At 43.5% G+C, this 21,234-nt stretch overlaps 1 protein-coding gene across 9 annotated transcripts in view; it reads left to right on the top strand.

The window, feature by feature from the left end:
- CLSTN1 (calsyntenin 1) overlaps nt 1-21,234 on the top strand; it is a 75,321-nt gene that overhangs the window by 47,475 nt on the left and 6,612 nt on the right. For 3 of the 9 annotated variants that reach the window (XM_044942968.2, XM_044942971.2, XM_044942970.2), the window contains 9 exons: nt 900-1,095; nt 2,849-3,057; nt 5,065-5,214; nt 5,333-5,518; nt 8,569-8,817; nt 9,948-10,069; nt 16,327-16,489; nt 19,612-19,689; nt 20,988-21,145. In XM_044942968.2, the coding sequence (XP_044798903.1) occupies nt 900-1,095; nt 2,849-3,057; nt 5,065-5,214; nt 5,333-5,518; nt 8,569-8,817; nt 9,948-10,069; nt 16,327-16,489; nt 19,612-19,689; nt 20,988-21,145 (1,511 nt within the window). The remainder of the gene's footprint in view (nt 1-899; nt 1,096-2,848; nt 3,058-5,064; nt 5,215-5,332; nt 5,519-8,568; nt 8,818-9,947; nt 10,070-16,326; nt 16,490-19,611; nt 19,690-20,987; nt 21,146-21,234) is intronic. The other 6 variants (XM_044942969.2, XM_025285859.3, XM_025285858.3 and 3 more) reach the window with 2 other exon arrangements.

The raw sequence follows: 21,234 nt of genomic DNA, 5'->3' as shown, positions 1-21,234 counted from the left end.
GTAACCATTTTCTGCTTGTTGTAATTTTGGAAGTTTTGTTTTTACATGAAATATATTCTACACGCATCAGAATGTTTATATGTGTTCTCCCCTGGGCCAGAATGGAGACCTACACTTTAACTCCCAATGAAGCTCATAAACGAACTTGGATGCACTTCCATTCCCAGGCAGGCTTCTTCTTCAGGTCTGATAGGATAAAGTCCAAAACCAAGGGCAGCCTAGCACATCCCTCCCCAGAATGGAGACTGTATCTCAATCATAGATGATAGCTGTTGAAATGGATGCCTGAAAAGTTGGTATTTCTACCTTTTTCTCATTTAGTAGTTTGTTTTGATTCCCTAATTTTAGCCAGGCTCATTGCACAGGAAGACTTGTTTCTTAGATTTTTTTTTTTTTTTTTTGGACAGACCTTCTGTAATTCTGGTGCTGAACCTATCTATGCCTCACGCTTCTTCCTTTCTCAACACTTAACTGTGCCTTTTAGCCTCCTCTCTGGTCCAAATCAAAACCACTGCCCGGCCCTCCCAGGTCTCTGGGCAGCTCCTCTGTGTTACCAGGCCTTGGCTGTTTGCTAATGAAACTACTTTACCCCGGAGCTCTCCTAAGTACTCCTGTGAAATGCCTGTCTATATTTTCTCTTTCTCTCTTTTGTATTCCTGCATGAATGGATGCAAAGTTAAACAAGTTGCTTGGAAAGCCAGAACATGCTTCTTTTTACTAAAGCCCCCAGAACTTACCCCCTATGAAAGCACAAGTGCCCTCGCTTTGTCCACAGACCCTCCCCCCACCCCACCCCCTGGCTGCCGAATTGTCGTTGTTTATTTTCTTTAGGGGAGGAGGGGAGCGCACCCTGGGTTTGTGTGGCAGAAATCCTAACCCATGCCGCTTTGACTCCCTAGGTGAGATTTGTGGATTTAAGATTCATGGACAGAATGTGCCCTTTGACGCAGTGGTGGTGGATAAATCCACTGGCGAGGGGGTCATTCGTTCCACAGAGAAGCTGGACTGTGAGCTGCAGAAGGACTACACGTTCACCATCCAGGCCTATGACTGCGGGAAGGGGCCAGACGGGGCCAATGTGAAAAAATCTCACAAGTAAGTGAGTGGGACAAAGAGTGTGTGTGTGTGTGTGTGTGTGTGTGTGTGTAAGGAAAACGGTGACTGTTGCCACTGTCCTAAAACTTACTGCTTTTGTTTGTTTGCTTTTAAAATATTTACTTATTTGGCTGTGCCAGGTCTTAGTTGTGGCATGCTAACTCTTAGTGTGGCATGTAGGATCTGGTTCCCTGACCACGGATCGGACCCCGGCTCCCTGCATTGTGAGTGCAGAGTCTTAGACACTGTACTGCCAAGGAAGTCCCACGACTTTCAGTTTTGAAACACAAGGCAGAGGATAGTTTCTGATTGTCCCCATTGAAATTGTCAGCTCTTTGAGGGCAGGAATCCTGTGTGTTTACCCTTGTGTATGGCTCCCAGCAAGTGTCCAATACTTCTTAGATGTTGAATAAATGAATGAGTAATTTTATTCTACCAGCTACTCTAGTAAAAATGCTAGGGCCTTCCACTGAAAATTCGACAAGCCCACTTTTCCTGGAGGAAGATATTCTTTTGTTATGTTTATATATATATGTATTTTTTTTTTCCCCATAAATTTTAAGGGCATGAAATGCATTTGAGCCGGTGAAAGAAAGCTTACTTCTGCCCCCAATCCTGGGTGTGTTCACGTGCTTCTTACCAGTTGAGAACTACTGGTGTCACGGAGACAATTGGACAAGACCTAGATTTAGTCTTTTTCTAGGTCTTTTCTCCACCATTTACTAGTCCCCCAACATTAGGCAAATTTAATTCTTCCAAGTGTCAGTTTCTTCTTACTGTATTGGTTAAGGAAAGAAGCTCCGTGGGTGAGGTGATGTCACATATCCCACTATGAGGGTCAGGATAGATGAGTACCATGGGGTAGGGAGGGTCTTGGTGAATAGCTGGATGCTACATGCCAGTGAATCATGCCTCATCCATTTTACAAAGTGCGATGTTGCGGTTTTCCTTGACAAAGGCCTTCAGTCAGGGACCTTGTCTGATTCAGAAACACGCCCTGGTCAGTAGCACTCGAGACTGATGGTTTTCAGTAGCTTGGTCTGATGATGCCTTAGTTTTCTTGTGCCCACACTGGGAAGATGGAATGTAGTTGATCAGGGAGGGCAAGTTGAAGTCCTTCATTTGTTGGTTAGTAGTGGGTGATATCCCAGCAGTGGTTTACTGATGCTCTCCCTTAGAAGCAGGATAAAACTTGTTTTAATGCTCATAATTGCCCATTTTCTATCTCTGCTTTTTACCTCTACTTCCTAACTTTTTTTTCCCGGATTTTGTAACAAAATATTTCCAACTTTCTGGGTTGAGCACAAACAGATATCTGGTATATAGTTACCTCCCTTGTGCGTGCTCTGCCCTACATTGTCAAGAAAATCCCGTCTCTCTGTTTTGTTTTTTTGACTGCTCCATGCAGTGTACGGGATCTTAGTTCCCCAACCAGGGACTGAACCTGTGCTGCCTGCTTTGGAAGCACAGAGTCTTAACCACTGAACCACCAGGGAAGTCTCCCAAGTCTGTTATTTACCAGCTGCCTTACTTAGTAGGACTTTGTAGCATCAACCCAAATTCCTGTTTTAACTTTCTGTTGTCTCCATGCTAAATTAAAAACAGTGAGCAGTTTAATTTTCATCTCCACATATAATTTAATAAAACAAGATATCGGAAAAAAAGGAAATTTAACCATAGGGCAGAAGTTTATTCTTCGGGTAAAAATACAAATAAGCAAAACTGACAGCTTTTTTCCTCCCCCTTCTTCCAGAGCAACTGTCCACATTCAGGTGAACGACGTCAACGAATATGCGCCCGTGTTCAAGGAGAAGTCCTACAAAGCCACAGTGGTGGAGGGGAAGCAGTACGACAGCATCTTGAGGGTGGAGGCGGTGGACGCAGACTGCTCCCCCCAGTTCAGCCAAATCTGCAACTATGAGATCGTCACCCCGGATGTGCCATTCACCGTTGACAAAGATGGTGAGAACCCAGAAGCGGGTGCATTCCTCCCCGACGGGGAGATGGGGCAGGCAGCCCCCTCTACACCATTTGGCTTCAAACCCAAACTTTGTCTGCACTTCAGTGAAACTCACAGTCAGTCCATTCAGGCTGCTCTTACCAAACACCATAAACACAAAATGACAGACACTTAACTTCATACAGTTCTGGAGGCTGGGAAGTCCAAGACAGAGTGCTCAGTAATTCAGTGTTGGTGAGGACCTGCTTCTTGCTGTGTCCCCACATGGCAGGGAGAAAGCTCTAGTCTCTTTCTCTTGTATGGACACTGATCCCATATCGAGGGCTCCACCCTTGTGAGTTTACCTAAAGCTCATCACCTCCCAAAGGCCCCACCTCCTAATACATTACCATGAGGGTCACAACTTCAAGTGTAAGAATTTGGGAGGACACACACATTCAGTCCATAGCAAGACCTAACTTGGTGTGTCTGTTTCACACTTAAGTTTTTTTTTAAATTGAAGTATAGTTGATTTACAATGTTGTGTTAGTTTCAGGTGTACAGCACAGTGACTCAGTTGTGTGTGTGTCGGGGAAGGGGGGGAGGGGGTCCATGCCAAGTGGCTTGTGGGATCTTAGTTGCTTGACAAGGAACTGAACTCCTGCTCCCTGCAGGGAAGCTCGGAGTCCTAACCACTGAAACACCAGAGAATTCCCTACCTCATTGTAGTTTTGATTTACATTTCTCTAATAGTTAGCTTTGTTGAGTATCTTTTCATACAGGTGCCTTTTGGCCATCTGTATGTCTTTGGAGAAATATCTGTTTAGATTATGTTTAAATTTTTACTCTGTCCCCTGAAAGCCTGTTTTCTGACACCAAAGTTTGGTGTTCTCTTTTAGGATGATCATTTTTCTCCTTTCCCACCGAAATCTAATAAAAATCCACTGCCTAAGATGTTTTTATTTTATCATCTCCCTACCTTTCAGCCAGCTTGCATCCGAACAAGACTGCTTCTCAATTTGCCTTGTTTTCTGTTCTCCATCACATTGGAATCTTCTGCCTCATCTTGAAAATGAAGTTGATACCTTACTGCCAGCCCCACCTCCATCCTTAGTAATGGAACAGTATTAACTTAGTCTGGAGCTCAGCTTCTTTATTGGGTTATGGCTTCTTGATGATCCTGTGGTGTCTCCATTGTTAACACACAGTCCAGAATCTTCGATGAAATGATGGACATGATGCAAACTCTTTGCAGATATCTGCACTCATGTTGAGAAAGCAGGCTTCTCTCCTGCTTTGCGAGGGTAGGAAGTCTCTCTAACAAAGTAAATCTTTTAGCAAAAAGTATTTAATGCAGCTCCATCTCATATTTAATATTTGAATTACTTGGATTATTTTGTCTATTTATGCTTTTACACATTATCTTGTTGTTGTTTAGTCAGTAAGTCGTGTCTGACTCTGTGACCCCATGGACTGTAGCCTGCCAGGCTCCTCTGTCTGTGGGATTTCCCAGGCAGGAATACTGGAGTGGGTTGCCATTCCCTTCACCAGGGCATCTTCCCAAGACCCAGGGATCGAGCCCGTGTCTCCTTTACCACTGAGCCACCAGGGAAGCCCTTAACATATTAAATCTTAAATATAAAATCAAATACAGCTGTAAGAATAAATGGTTGCTGCATTCTGTAGACTCATTCTTCTGCTTAAACAATCTTTCAAGGTGTATTCAGTGTATGTTCAAGCTCAGGAAAGCCAAACTGAGTGTTAATTATCTGAAGCATCAGTTTATTTCTGTGTTAGTACTTCCAGGGCTGAAAGCACATGCATTTTGTGTTTCAGCATAGGACGACAGAAGTAAAACACAACATGGGTTTGAAAATAATCTGGAAAAAAATGTATATATACATGAATCACTTTGCTGTACACCTGAAACTGACACAGTATTGTACATCAACTGTACTTGAATTAAAAAAAGTCAGGAGGAGGGAAACGGAATGGGTTTGGGTTCTCACTGTTGTTTCTCCCTTTGGAAGGTTACATTAAAAACACGGAGAAGCTGAACTATGGTAAAGAGCACCAGTACAAGCTGACTGTCACAGCCTACGACTGCGGGAAGAAAAGAGCGGCAGAAGACGTTTTGGTGAAGATCAGCATCAAGCCCACCTGCACCCCTGGGTGGCAAGGTGAGCCTTCCTCTCTGTGCTGCTCTCGCACCTGCTCCAAAAGTCTGTCCACCATGGAGACCTAACAGGAGTGTTCCTCCTCTCCCCTCCACTCCACCCTCCCTGTGGGCCCACGCAGGATGGAACAACAGGGTGGAATACGAGCCGGGCACTGGTGCTCTGACACTCTTTCCGAATGTCCACCTGGAAACGTGTGACGAGTCGGTGGCCTCGGCACAGGTGGTGGTGGAGCTGGAGACCAGCCACATCGGGAAGGGTTGTGACCGTGACACCTACTCCGAGAAGTCACTTCACCGGCTCTGCGGTAAGGAGGCGAGGGAGGAACCCCAGGCCCCAAAAGCCCGTTCAGAAGGGTATGTGTGTGTGCTACCTTAAGACCCACTGATTTCAAGCATGTCTTTCTCTAACATACGTTGGGAATCATCCAAATAAGGGTTCTGTAAGGAGTGTGCTTTAAATGAAATGAAATTATTATTTAAGGACTAAAGAAAAAAAACTAGGTAATGTGATTGCTTTTGGCAAACGTGAAATAGGAAATGAAAACGAAACCTGCATTGAATATATAGTCTTTGTGTCCCACAAACAAGGTATGGAGCAGGTAGAACACAGAATGGTCGAGAATTTGACCCAAGGCTCATTCTCCATCTTCACCATCAGTCTGGATATTTTTCGGGTTTATGTAAGTCAGGTAGAGGAGAGGTATGGATACCTCTCAGGGAAAATGCTGAGGAAGAATCTTTCACGCAGCTGGTGGTAGAACACCAGTAACTTTTTTATGTTATGTTTTGGCCACTCTGCTCAGCACATGGGATCTTAGTTCCCGGACCAGGGACTGAATCTGTATCCCCTGCAGTGGAAACATGGTGTGTTAACCACTGAATCGCCAGGGAAGTCCCAGAACACCACTAACTTAAATTGCTTCTTGATGATCAGAAGGGCCTCTTGTGTTCCAGGAGCTGCTCAGTAAGAGCTTTGGAGGCAGTGTTTTCTGATGCTCACCTGTCTCTTCACTAAATGATAACAGACTTGGGTAACCAATTTTCTTACATAATTGAAAATTGTCATATGAAGAAGCAGCAACAGGGAAAAAGTATATTCTCTGTTGGCTCATCCTTGTGCTGAATATACTTGGGTGTCTGACTATGAGTCCAGATTCTCGTAATCAGGTACCTAAAAATGTGTAAATGAAGAGGTCTGGAGTATTTTCTGTTTTAAATTATGTAAGTATAATGTAAAAACCATGCTTTCTCATAATACCATTCTTCTTCTTTAGCTTTTTATTTTTTAAAACTTTTTGTTTTGTACTAGGGTATAGCCAGTTAACAAACAACGTGGTGATAGTTTCAGGTGAACAGCAAAGGGACTCAGCCAGACATATATCTGTATCCATTCTTGCCCAAACTCCCCTGCCCTCCAGGCCACCACATAGCATTGAGCAGAGTTCTGGGCTATACAGTAGGTCCTTACTGGTTATCCATTTTAAATACAGCAGTGTCGACCCCAAACTTCCTGACTATCCCCCCCACCCACCCACCCACCGCCACCCGCCCAATTCATCACCCCTGGCACCCTTCTCTAAGTCTGTGAGTCTGTATCTGTTTTGTAAGTTCATTTGTATCATTTCTTTTAAGATTCCTCATATAAGGGATGTCATAGGATATTTCTCCTTCTCTCCTGACTTAACTTCACTCAATACAATAGTCTCTTGCTTCATCCATATTGCTGCTGCCATTATTTATTTGATATTAAATAAGCATTTTCTCAGCAGAACAGTTCAAAGATAGAAAAAATTTCCTGTCCGAGTGCTTCCTATACACTAGGTTACTTGCACACGTGTTATTTTCTTTATCGTCCCATCAGGCCCACAAAGGCAGTGGAGTTATTCCTCATCTTTCCAGAGGAATTAGTTGAGACTGAGGGAGGCTGAGTCACCTCACACTTTTAGGAAGAGCCTGAGCTTGGATTTGGACTGAGATCAGATGATACTTGAAAGACCAGTCTGTTCTAGCCTAGTCCTGCTGCTCCTAGGAATAGGAAAGTCAAGGGCCCAGGGGCTGGGAGAGGTTGCAGAATTCTCTGTGGACGAATTAAAAAAAAAATTGAGCCTGGCAGTGTTTAACAACAGTTGTGAAAATGTCTCATGTACTCTGGCTTAGTATCCCGTTTCTAGGAATTTATCCTAAGGGAATAATCATGGAGACACACTGAGGTCCTCGTCGATGCAAGGTTTATCACAGAAAAGAATTAGAGGTGACTCTGCGCACAGGACAGATCAGTTAAATAAATTATTGTACAAATTCTATACAATAAAGTGCTGTTCAGACATTTTAAATTGTGCTCTAGACTATGAATGGTCCTATATGTAAGTACAGAGTAGGAGTCCATTTTTATAATATATTTTCATACACATTATACATATTTTAATAATACGTGTATTTTCATAAAGAAAGGACTGGAAGTGTTTATACCCAGATGTTAGCAGTGTATACAGTGGGGTGAGATCACAAGTGATGCTTCTTTTGTTTTTAATTAAAGTATAGTTGCTGTACAACATAGTGATTCACAGTTTTTAAAAGTTAAAACTCCTCTATTCCTTTTTTTTTTTTTTTTTAAGATAATAACCATGGTTATTTTTTAATCTTTTTAGTAATAACTCTTAGTTTTGAGGAAAAGAAAACTGAATAAAATTGTTTAGCCATTAAGATAAATACGGTACCTTAATACATGTGCACCGGTATTCAGAGCAGCACTGTTTACAGTAGTCAAGACATGGAAGCAGTCTACGCGTCCATCAACTGATGAATGGATAAAGTGTGTGTGTGTGATATTACTTAGCCATGAAAAAGAATGAGATAATGCCATTTGCAGCAACATGGATGGACTTAGAGATTATCAAACTAAGTGAAGTAAGCCAGACAGAGAAAGATGCACGTCATATGATATCACTTATATGTGGAATCTAAGAAGAAGAAAAAAAAAAGATACACATGAATTTATTTACAAAATAGATGCATAAACGTAGAAAACAAACTTATGCTTTTCAAAGGAGAAAGGGCAGAGGATTGACATATAGACACTCCTATTTATGAAACAGATAAACAAAAAGGACCTACTATGTAGCACAGGGAACTCTACTTAATATCTTGTACCAACCTATAGTGAAAAAGAATGTAAAAAAAGAATACGTATATAACTGAATCACTTTGCTGTGTACCTCAAACTAGCATGACATTGTAAGTTAACTATGTTTCAATAGTAATTTTAAAATAAAGACTGTACCTCGTGGGCCTTGAAATGCTTATCCCACGTGAGTTCATCGCACAGTGCACAGTAAGCGTCACTGTGTTGTTTCAGGTGCTGCGTCTGGCACGGCTGAGCTGCTACCTTCCCCAGGAGGCTCCTGGAACTGGACTATTGGCCTTCCCACGGACAACGGCCATGACAGCGACCAGGTCTTCGAGTTCAACGGCACTCAGGCAGTGAGGGTCCCAGACAGCATCGTCTCTGTCAACCCCAAGGAGCCCTTTACGATCTCTGTGTGGATGAGGCATGGGCCATTTGGCAAGAAGAAGGAGACGATTGTTTGCAGCTCAGACAAAACAGGTAGGTCAGCTTCGCTGTAAGGGACATCCTTGCAGTGGAGCCTGGAGCCAGCACTTATTCTAACCCTAAAGGCCCCCACAGGCTGTTGGTGACACTCGTGGTTCCCTGCTCAAGATCTGGCACTGGCATCTAGGCATTTGTTAGTTTTACTCAGTGGATCAGGCCCCACTTCTCAGTAAAGCCCAAGTGTGCATGTTTGCGTGCATGCATGCATGCTGAGTCGCTTCAGTCAAGTCAACTCTAAGCTCCTTTGTCCGTGGGATTCTCCAGATAGGAATACCAGAGTGGGTTGCCGTGTCCTCATCCAGGGACTCTTTCCAACCCAGAGATTGAACCTGCAGCTCTTACATCTGCATTTCCAGTCAGGTTCTTGACCGCTAGTGCCACCTGGGAAGCCCAAAACCCAAGTGTATCTGTTCCTAACCCTGCCTTGGCCCACCCTGGAGAGTTCATTTAGGCTGGTAAAACTGTCTTCAAAATCCATTGAAGAAATAACAGCTTTTATTTCTCCTTTGGGTCTTAACACATTATTAACTGGAGACACACATTTTTAGAGAGTGATATGATTAACATCACTGTGTTAAGTTGTTAGAACTTAAAATTGATCAAGGATTCACTGCACAACTTAACAATTGTTGTTATTCACATTTTGCTCTTAGGTTTTTGTTCCAACCTTGTGTATATTGTAAACACAAGTTTATTACCCTAAATTTTTTTCATAATGATGCATAATGAAATTTTGAGTGAAGAAGAATTCTTCGGTGAATTTTATGCAGATACTTTCTCTAATTGTCTGAGTGACATGTATACTGGAGTCTCATAAGGTGGTAGTTCTTCAGAATATAGTTATACTTCAGATGATGTGAATATTCAACTAACAGACAGAAAACCTTAGTGATTAATTCTCATGCAGAAAGTGAAAATGAAACTCAACGGTGCTGGAGAAGATTTACAGATGTGTCAGGTGTAACTATTGAATGTAATAACCCACAAAGTGTTTGTGAAATAACAGAATTAATTTTTGGCCAGCCAGAATAAAAATGGCTGGGCACAGGTGTTAGTTTCTGCAAAAGCTGCCTGGTGAGTAGTGAGTTAAGCTGGCGGTTTACCAGTAGAATTTCTCTCTGCAGAGATGAACCGACACCATTACTCACTCTATGTCCATGGCTGCCGGCTGGTTTTCCTCCTCCGTCAGGATCCTTCAGAAGAGAAGAAATACAAACCTGCAGAGTTCCACTGGAAGCTGAGTCAGGTGAGGGAATGGAAAACTCACTGATAGGATTTTTTTTCAGAGAGAGTAAATGGGCACTGAAACCATGCACAGGACCAACTATTTACGGGCAAGGTGTATTGAAGATTTTACGATTTCTGTATCTGTGGGTAATAGGATAGCACATTAAATCCATTGAACTCCTTCACATTGAAAGACTTTATTTTTTTTACATGTGTGTATTTTATACATAAAATATTAATACAGGCATACCTTATTTTATTGTACTTCTCAGATATTGGGTTTTTTGGGGGGGCATACTCTGCAGCATGCAGGGTCTTAGTTCCCCAACCAGGAATCAAACCTGTGCCCCCCCACCCCAGCGCCTGCACTGAGAGCGTGGAATCTTAACCACTGGACTGCCCTGGAAGTCCGAAGCATTTTCAGATGATGGTTCCAGTTTTTAGTAAAGTATTTTTAAATTAGGCTTCCCTGGTGGCTCAGATAGTAAAGAATCTGCCTGAAATATAGGAGACCTGGCTTTGATCCCAGGGACAGGCAGGGTCCCCTGGAGGAGAGCATGGCAACCCACTTCAGTATTTTTACCTGGAGAATTCCATGGACAGAGGATCCTGGCGGTCTGCAGTCCATGTGGTCGCAAAGAGTCAGACATGAGTAAGCGACTAAAATACACAGACACACAGACACAGGTATTTTTTAGACATAATGCAGTTGCACACTTAATAGTATAGTGTAAATATAACTTTTTATGCTTTGGGAAACCAAAAAAATTCATGTGACTCACTTTCTTGTGATACTTGATTCATTGCTGTGGTCTGGAGCCAAACCTGTGGTATCTCCAAGGTGTGCCTATATAAAGAAATAGTATGTTTCAAATACAAAATACTATGTTATAATTTATTGAGATAGCAGCACTTACTTAAAAATTGAGATCCTTGTATTTGTTTATTCATTGTCTAAGTCCTTGGCTCCCAAATTGTGTCCAGGACTCTTGATGCCTCAGCAAATTCAGGGACACGATATTTTAAATTTTCAAGGAACCAGCAGTCTTGACATCTTTGAGACATCACACGAATTGCTAGGTCTTAGGAGTTTACAGTTTTGGCATTAGATCATATTATACTTCTTGTGATGATGTCATATCTTTGCAAGGCTGATTTCCTAGCAGTTGCAGTGGTAAAAAAGCAAGTGTCATGTGCAAAGAATCAATGCGTCATAGGAAACAAAGAGACGCTGTGAACTGAGAAAGCCTGTCCATTACAATCACAGCAGGTTGTTTTGTCTCATGATTTAGAGTTGGGACAAGAAGGAAACCTTTGGCCTGGGCTTAATTTATTTGTCTCCTGGAGTTAGTAGATACGAGCGGACATAGTGTTATATGTGCTTATAGTTGGTGAAATATAACATTGTCTGAAACTGTTACAAGATAGATACATAAGAGCCCATATGAGAGGAAGAAAGTGTGTTTTGGTAGAAAGATGAGGTCACTGTCCAGGTGACAGCATTCATCTCTTACTGTTGTCATTTTTATTTACCTAGATCATTTCTTTCTCGGAAACCATTGTCATAAATTTTTTCAAGACACTCAGGTATCCAGAAAAAATTTTTTGCAGCATAGGTTTACATTTTAGATATAGTTCTGTTTTCATAATCATAGCCTGCATTTATGTATTTAATTTCTTCTTTTCTTTTAAATAAAAAGTTGACTGCACCCCACGGCATGGGGGATCTTAGTTCCCCAGCCAGGGATCAAACCCATGCCCCCTGCAGTGGAAGAGCAGAGTCCTAACCACTGGACTGCCAGGGGCATCCCAGTATTTAGTTTCTTCTGTTTACATGTTTTTGAAACTTTATCATGGAAAATTTTAGACATAGGTAAAAGTGGACAGATTAGTATAAGGCACAACTCCACACACCCTTCAATTGGGTTCAGCAATTATCAGCTCTTGGTCAGTCTTATTTCATTATTACCTCCACTGTTAATAATTTTTCAATATCCATCCAGTGTTCAGATTGTTTCATAGGTGTTTTTGTGTTTACAGTTTTGTTTGTTTGAATCAGGATCCAATAAGAGGCCATACATTGGGATTGACTGATAGACTTCTTGGGTTTATTTTAATCTATAGACTCTCCTTTTCTCCCTTGGAATTCATTTGGTAATAAAATCAGGCTTTAGTCCCATAGTTTTCAAGAGTTTAGATTTGACTGGTTGCTTCCCTGTGGTGTAATGTAACATGCTCCTCTGTCTTCTGCTCCTTTTAAAAATATTTATTTATTTATCTATCTGTCTACCTCCTTATGGCTGTGTTGGGTCTTAGTTGCAGCATATGCACTCTTTATTGAGTGCGTGGGCTTCTCTGTAGTTGAGGCACGTGGGCTTAGTTGCTCCTCCGCATGTGGGATCTTAGTTCCCTGACCAGGGATCGAACTTGCATTCCCCGCTTGGGAAGGCAGATTCTTAACCACTGGACCACCCAGGAAGTCCCTCCTCTCTTTTCTTTATACCCCGTACATTGGGAGTGGACTCTAAAGACTTGATCCGAATGGGGTTTAATGTTTCTGATCTGTGTAAGCCCTGGGTCTGGTTTTTTCTCTTCGTGATGTAAGCGGCCATCAGTGGTCAGTGTCACTATCCTTGTGGCATTTGTTTTCTGGTCACTCGGGTGGTAGGAAGTGTGTTCCCAGGAAGGGCTCATGGGAACAGTTAATTCCTAAGTTCTTACATGTTGTTTTAATAGTTTGTCTGTGGCCTTTATACTGAAGGTCACTTTGGCTGGATATATCATCTCTGGCTCAGATGTAAGATTTCTAAGAACAGAAAATCTCTCTCCGTTGAGTTCTAACATAAAATGTTGCTATTAAGCTCTGACAACAACTTGATTTTCTTTCATTTATAAAATATTTAGTCTTTTTGTTTGGATGATCATAGGAGGTATTTCTTTCTCTTCCTCTTCTTTTTAATTTTATGAATACATCTTGGTGGTTTTAGGTCTGTTTTCCCAAATATGTGTTATTCCCTTATAGTATCTAGTTTCAAATGTTTGGGTATTTCATGCAGGGTTTTCGGTATTCTTTTTCATTGCTTTGGTTTTCCTCCCTGGGGACTCCTTTTATCTTTTGTTGATATTCTTCACCTTTTTTACTGTAACCTTCCCTTTCATTTAAATCATTTCTGTATCCTGTCACCTCGTTTCTGAGTTGCTTTAATTATGAACTTGTTTTTTACTGTTTTATGTCATTCTCCTTATGTCTTTTAGCATGTTTTAAAATAATAGATCATCGTTCTCATCTCTTTTGTTAGGTATGACTTTCAGGTATGGTTTCATTAGCTGAAGGGATATTATTCCCTTTGGTTGTCTTTTCTTTTCCTTTTAAAAACTTCATGTGAAATTGAGTCATGATCATTTCCACTCCCCCACCCTCAGTTTTACATGAAATTAGCTTTCCTACACTTTGAAAAGAGATAGTTGATCAGCATGACTTTTTCCCCCCCTAGCTTCAAGTTTTGAACTCTCCCTTCTGTTGTCTTTATAAAGGTTTTTTTTTTTTAATGTGGCTTCACACCCTCTGGTATCTCCTGAATCTGAAACCCTGTTGCTTTTCTCCACCTGGCTTGTCTCAGCATTCATGTAGTCACCTCTTCAGCAGTATTGTCGTGGGTGTTGTCTGTGGCTTGGGGTTTCACTCTCCCCATCTCCCTGTTTTCAAGGAAATTAAATTATACTAATTCTACTGCTATCTTCACTTCCTGTGTAGCTCAGTTGATAAAGAATCTGCCTGCAATGCAGAAGACCTGGGTTCAACTCCTGAGTCAGGAAGATTCCCTGGAGAATCCCTGGCTACCCACTCTAGTATTCTTGCCTGGGGAATGCCATGGACAGGGAAGCCTGGTGGGCTACTGTCCATGTGGTTTCAAAGAGTCAGACACAGCTGAGTGAGTGAGCACACACACGCACACAAAGGGGAACGAGGCTATTGTTGATGTAAAGTGAGTAGTTGGAGTGGTCCCAGGTGGCCCTAGTGGTAAGGAACCTGCCTGCCAGCAGGGGACAGAAGAGACATGGGTTCGATCCCTGGGTCAGGAAGATCCCCTGGAGGAGGCCATGGCAACCCACTCCAGTATTCTTGCCTGGAGAATCCCATGGACAGAGGACCCTGGTGGGCAACAGTCCATGGCGTCGCAAGAGTCAGACACGACTTAGTGACGCACTTGAATTTGACTACTGTCTTCTCAGACTATGCTCATGGACTTTGACCAAATATTACTGATATTTAAGTACAGAGTTATTCTACTAATCCCCTAGAAACCTGTAATATCTGTAAAACTAGGAATGTAATATAAATTACTTTCTGAAGAAACTTCTATTACAGAACTTGTTTGAAATAAAGACTTAAACTAAAAGTAAGATCTTAATGATGCTAAAGCTGAAACTCCAGTACTTTGGCCACCTCATGCGAAGAGTTGACTCATTGGAAAAGACTCTGATGCTGGGAGGGATTGGGGGCAGGAGGAGAAGGGGACGACAGAGGATGAGATGGCTGGATGGCATCACTGACTCGATAGACGTGAGTCTGAGTGAACTCCGGGAGTTGGTGATGGACAGGGAGGCCTGGCGTGCTGTGATTCATGGGGTAGCAAAGAGTCGGACACAACTGAGCGACTGAACTGAACTGAACCTATCTCAAAAGTGAATTACTGTGTAATTCCTTTATTTAGAAATATGTGATGACACATTTATATACACACATATCATGAGTATATACTAAACATATATACAGTGTTATAGGTTTGAATTTTTCCTCAGGCTCAAAGGCAGTTGCTTTTCTTTTGGGAGTAATCTTTGGTAATGTCTTCATTTATTTTGATGTTTCTGGCCTGTTTAAGCTCTCAATTTCTCCTTGGTTGAATTTCTTAGAACTAAAAGGTAAATTGGGCAAACTTAAATTGGAAAAGACTCTGATACTGGGAGGGATTGGGACAGGAGGAAAAGGGGACAACAGAGGATGAGATGGCTACCAGCTCGATGGACGTGAGTTTGAGTGAACTCTGGGAGATGGTGATGGACAGGGAGGCCTGGCATGCTGCGATTCATGGGGTCACAAAGAGGCAGACACGACTGAGTGACTGAACTGAACTGGAAAAAAAAATTATTCATTTATTTAATTTTTGGCTTCATTGCTGCTTGGGCTTTTCTCTAGTTGCGGCAAGCAGGGGCTACTCTCCCATTGGGGTGCGCCGGCTTCTCTTTGCAGTGGCCTTTCTGTTGGAGGGCATGGGCTCTAGAATGTGTGGGCTTCAGTAGTTGCAGTACAGGGGCTCAGTAGTTGTGGCACACAGCCTAGTTGCTCTGCCACATGTGGGATCTTCTCACATCAGGGATTGAACCCATGTCTCCAGCGTTTGTCGACAGATTCTTTATCACTGGGCCACCGGGGAAGCTTTGGGCAAACTTTTTGAAAGGCATGTTTAGAAATTTCATCCCACAGTATCTCCTTCTCTGCTTGTCCCTGTTCTTGCATAAAATATAAGCCAGATATCAGGCCAGTGCCAGACCAGCTGGGGCCTCGGAGACTGCAGACCAGCACTCCCTGTGTGACAGCAAGGGAGATACTCAGTGATAGGAGAGGAACTCAGTTGAATTTGGCCACCTGAGCTTAATGTTCATACTTGTATAGAGCATCACCTTTGAACCGAGAAAGGAAAGCACATGATGCACAGTGGGCCTCATTCTGAGATGGGAGGTATTTTTCATTTTGATCCAGAAAAGGAACTGCCAGCCCCCCGAGTGGTGTCCATCCTGCCCATACTAGAATTCCCTCGTGTCACACTCCTGGCAGAAGCGGGTTGGGCAGCTCACCGTTTGAAGCGCCCCTCCCTGCCCCCAAGTCTGACATGTCCTTGAGGTGGTTGTCACCTGGGCCTTTTGGGTGAGACACGGTGGGAAGAGACATATTTTGTTGCTTTTTTATTTATTGATTGGTGATGTGGACCATTTTTAAAGTCTTTATTGAATTTGTTAACAATATTGCTTCTGTTTTATGTTTTGGTATTTTGGCCACAAGGCATGTGGGATCTTGGTTCCCTGACCAGGGATGGAACCCACAGCTCTTGCATTGGAAGGCGAAGTCTTAACCACTGGACCACCAAGGAAGTCCCTGTTGTTGCATTAAATCTTTTCCTTTCTAGGAAAACAGAAATTCGTTCTTGTGTCCAGTTGTGTGGGAGGGTGAAAAGGAAGGAGGGTGTTACACACCTAACACTTCCCTTGGCCCCACAGGTCTGTGACGAGGAATGGCATCACTACGTCCTCAACGTGGAAATCCCCAGTGTGACTCTCTACGTCGACGGTGTCCCTCATGAGCCCTTCTCTGTCACTGAAGATTACCCACTTCATCCATCCAAGATCGAAACCCAGCTCGTGGTTGGGGCTTGCTGGCAAGGTAACGGTCACGGGTACTCCTTTTCCCCCTCAGTCTCAGGAGCAATACTTTTTCTTTGCTGTGTTGATATTAATAGAAGCAGGCTCTTCTCAGTATTCTCATTCCTTGCTGTCCTGTCCTTTATCTTTTCATTCCTTTGCCTGGTGTTGCCTTTCTGGGGGCATTGCTGTGCAAGGCTTTGGGGCAGCTCTGTGATGCTCGCTGGAGGCAGTGAAGGATGGGAACGCCCTTCCTGAGGGCCTGGGAGGGAGCGTTGTGCAGAGAGAGAGTGTGTTGAGGAACATGTTTATAAATTAATCTGTTGATTGGAAAGTTTACAAAAACACAGAAACAGCAGATGTGTGAGTTGCTCTGGCCCAGAGGGCACATCAGAGTGTTTGTGCTTGGTAGCCTGGTAGAAGCACTTCAGTGAGGACTGGAGAAGAGTCTGTGGGCATCTCTGCCAAAAGACTGAGATGGGATGTGACGACAATCACCAGCAAGACAATACAGCTTATTTTTGTTTTCTAAGTGGCAGGCTGTGTGCTTATGGCTTAACATACATTATCTCATTAATTCTAAGTGATACGTCTGTGGGGCAGAAGCTCTTTTTATCCCTATTTCACAGCTGAAAAACTGAGATGAAGAAAAGAAGCAAGCCGTGCTAATCAGCTGATCACATGGCACTAGGGTTTGAACCCCTGGAGCTGGTGCACTCAGGCCTGGGTCTCTCTCTGATCCACCGAATGAGGAGTGTTAACCTTTTCTGTGCCATGGATTCCTCTGGTAGTCTGGGAAGCCTGAGGATCCCTTCTCAGAAGGATAATTTCTTATGACTCTATAAAATAAAATACATAGGATTTCAAAGGGGACGAATTAGATTGAAGTACATACAGTTATGAAAGTGCTAAAAGCCCTTATTTGTGAAATAGTAACATTTGTGCCACTATTTACATGTGAAGATCAGGCACATCTGTTAACTGCTGTGAGTCAGAATAGCAAGGGGCTTTGTAACAATGCTTGTCGATGCAATGGGACATGATTTCTATTTGCAAAGTCACGGTTTCTTCCAATATTCTTGTCATTTGTAGCTGACATTTATAAGGAAAGGGAAAACTAAATATTAGAAGTTAGTGAAAATAAGCATGTGATTTTTCCCACCCAAGTTCACGGGTCCCCTGGTCTGCTGTTGAGGTTCACGGGGCCCCGCCTCCAGCCCTTGCCCTTGACTCTGTTGGGTGACTGCGGGGTGTCATCATCACATGTACCTGCTAAATCAGCCTTCCTTTTCCTTCTCTGTGGAAGTGTTGTACCTGGAGTTAGACTAGAAATTTATGAAAGAGCCTAATTTCCAAGACATCATTTGAGCAAACTCTGGGAGATGGTGAAGGACAGGGAAACCTGGCAGGCTGCAGGCCATGGGGTTGCAGAGTCCAACATGACTGAGCAACTGAACAACAACAGTTTCCAAGACAGTTTTGCTGCTTTTAGGAGGATTGAATTTCATAATTTTCCTGCAGATCCTTTCAAATGAAAAGGAATACGACAGTATTCACAGTGAACTTCTTCAGTGAATTCCCAGATTTAATTCTGGTGACAGTCGGTTGTAAGAAATGAGAACGTGAGACCAAGGAGTGAGGAATAAATTATTGGGCATATCGGAAGTTTTTGTTATTAAAATTTCAGTTCATATTAGCTTCCACAATTTCTCAGTAAAGACTTGAATAAGAATACAAGAGCCAGCCTAAGTGTTATTTTGTATTCTGAGAGCTTCGTTGCATGGGTTAGAATAAGCCTCACAGTCCAGTCTGCCTTCCCGTTCATGTCCTGGTGCCTCTGCTGTCAGATGGCCGTCACTTTCGCCCTCTCTCACCTCTTTCTACCTCAGCCCTCTCGGCATCCTCAGCCAGAAAAATCTCTCTAGATCTCCAAACCAAACACAAGTTTTTAAAAATTGCAGTTAATAGGAAAAAAGATCTCCTTTCTTCCTTTCAGGGGATTTGAGATCCCTTCTTTTCAAATTCACCATGGGGAACTCAGGCTGGAGTTCCCCTCATTGCATCAACAGAAACATCAGTTCTAACTGTGGGTTGTGAAGACAGAGGATCTATGTGGGCCCCAGGGCTCACCTGTGTGTTTAGGGGACGGGGGAGCTGTGTGGACCCCAGGGCTCACCTGTGCACACCTGGCCTGGAGCCCACTCATCTGCAGCTAAAGCTAAAGGTGGAGAGGCCTGTTCTGCAAGATGGGGCGGACACAGGGAAGCAGTCTTGAAAGTGGAGACTCTGTCCTCTTATCGGGTGGGTGTGTGCCTGGACCCAGAACACTGGTGGGGACAGCAGCTGCTGTCCCCGAGCCGTCACTGATTGAGTATATTTCTCTGGGTTAAGTTCCCTAATCTCTGACTCCCTTCCTGTTCAGAAAAACTGGTTAAAAATGCCTTCCTTCCTCTGTCCCTTGGAAGTCAAAGTCTCGACCAATTATGTACTCCTTTTGAGCCTTCAAAAGTCATACACATTCACTACATACCACCCTTTGGATGCTGATGTGTGTGTCCCCATCAGGAAGGCTGGCGCTGTAGTCCAAGAGGGCTGCCATTTGCATGGGGTCCGTCCCACCATCTGGCTGGGTCCTGCCTGGGCAGGTTGAGGAGATGAGTGAATTGAGCGCACGGCTTTCACTCAGTCTTATTTTGAATCCAACTTGTGTTTTGGCAAGGAGGCTGTAGGAAGGTAAAATAAAAGACTGGAAAAAGATGAACAACATGGTCCTACTGGATAGCCCAGAGAACTATATTCAATATCCTCTGATCAACCATAATGGAAAAGAATATGAAAAAGGGTGTGTGTGTGTGTGTGTGTGTGTGTGTGTGTGTGTGTAACTGAATCACATTGCTGAACAACAGAGATTAACTTCGTAAATCAACTACAATTAAACTTTTTTTTAAAAGGATGGGAAGAAGCATTGGGGTGGTAAAAGGTGACGATGTACAAGCTTCATCCAGGTGTGGAGTATGTCAAGAGGGATGAGAGGCGAAGTGTTCTCTTTGGGTTTGGTAACTTTTCGAAACTAATTTTCAAGGTCCAGTTCTGAAGAGCCTAACCTCTTGGTCCTTTTATATTGTCTGTCTTGCTTTTCTACAGAGTATTCAGGAGTTGAAAGTGACAATGAAACTGAGCCTGTGCCTCTGGCCTCTGCAGGTCCCTGGACTCTTGCCTACGGTTCACTATTGTGTTTCATTTAAAGACGAGACCTCCATTCATTGCCCATTCCGCATGCGACACCCCAGTTGCATTTGGGTCCCAGACACTGTCTTGAGCTGCTGCTTTGCCTTATGCTGCCCCATTGCATCATGGGATTTCCTTTTTCTGCCCGTGCTGATCCCAGCTGAAGTGAGAGCAAATGACTCATTCATGAGAGGCACTAATGGGAATTTCTTTTATCCCCTTCATCATATCTCACCCCATCCCACTGCCTGAGACACCTTGCTGAAATCTCACAGGCAAGGCTTGGGAGGCTACCTCCTGCTGCTTGTGTGTCTGAACCACCAGACAGGAAAAGACTCGTGTCTAGATATTCTGTCCTGCCCGATAATAAATTCTAAATAATGTTTCTTAGAGATCTCAATCCCTAACAGTGATGTTGCGTGTAATGTCCTTGTCAGGATTGAGATGTGCTGCTGACAGTCAGGCTCTTCTCCTTCAGTGTAGGAACAGGGTTTACTACCTCCTGATATTGGCTCTTTGTGACAACCTGTCAAGGGCCCCTTTCTGGCTTTTTCTTATAACATCTTCACTCGCCTCAGCTGTCCTCAGTAGTTGGAGACAGGCATGCTGCGAGTCAATGAAACAGCCATCTGAGTGGCCTTGATACTAGGCTTCTAAGTGCAGGTTGGGGTTTTAACATCATCTTTCTACTCCTGCTTGTGTATGTTCATCCCCGAGTTTGTATGTATTCTGGGAATATGCTCAGTTAGAAAAAAGCAACCTAAGGGGAATTCCCTTTTCGTCCAGTGGTCAGGACCCAGCGCTTTCACTTCAGGGGCCCGGGTGTGATTCCTGGTCAGGGAACTAAGATCCTGCATCCACATGGTCCAGCCAAAAATAAATAAATTTTGAAAAGGCAGCCCAGCATCTGATCCAGCCGATTGAGAAGGCAGTGGTTGAAGAGACTAGCACCAGTAAGATGTCACTTGTGTGCCATGGTGACCAGTGCAGCATGGACCACCCTTACTGGGGAGTGGCCACACGAGTGGGGACAATCATGGGACCTTTGGGCTTCTGGTGAGGGACACATCACCACCAGCTCCTCTCTTCTCCGGGCCACATGCATGATCATAAACCATTTAATTTCCTCATTGTGCTTCCATGTCAGCTGCAAGGCTAACAGGATCTGATAGGAACTAACCCGCATGTCCACCCATCAAGCCACCACCACCGGTAACACCACATTGAAAAGTGAGATGGGAGGCCCCAGGCTGCCCCCACAATTTCTGCTTTCCCTCCCCCGTGTTCCACAGGTGGTGACCTGCGTATGACCCAGTTTTTCCGAGGTAATCTGGCTGGCCTGACCATCCGTTCTGGGAAGCTCACAGATAAGAAGGTGATTGACTGTCTGTATACCTGCAAAGAGGGGCTAGACCTGCACACCCCCGAAGACAATGGCAGAGGTGTCAAGGTAACACAGGCACTCCCCTGCACCCACACCTTCCTTGACCTCAAGTGTAAAGGCCGCTGGCACAAGGGTTGATCTGTTTTTACTCTTCG

The sequence above is a fragment of the Bubalus bubalis genome, chromosome 5 (genome assembly GCF_019923935.1).
Source record: "Bubalus bubalis isolate 160015118507 breed Murrah chromosome 5, NDDB_SH_1, whole genome shotgun sequence".
Lineage (NCBI taxonomy): Eukaryota > Metazoa > Chordata > Mammalia > Artiodactyla > Bovidae > Bubalus > Bubalus bubalis.
The sequence above is the reverse complement of the archived record's forward strand: the minus strand, read 5'-3'. Positions and strand labels throughout refer to the sequence as shown.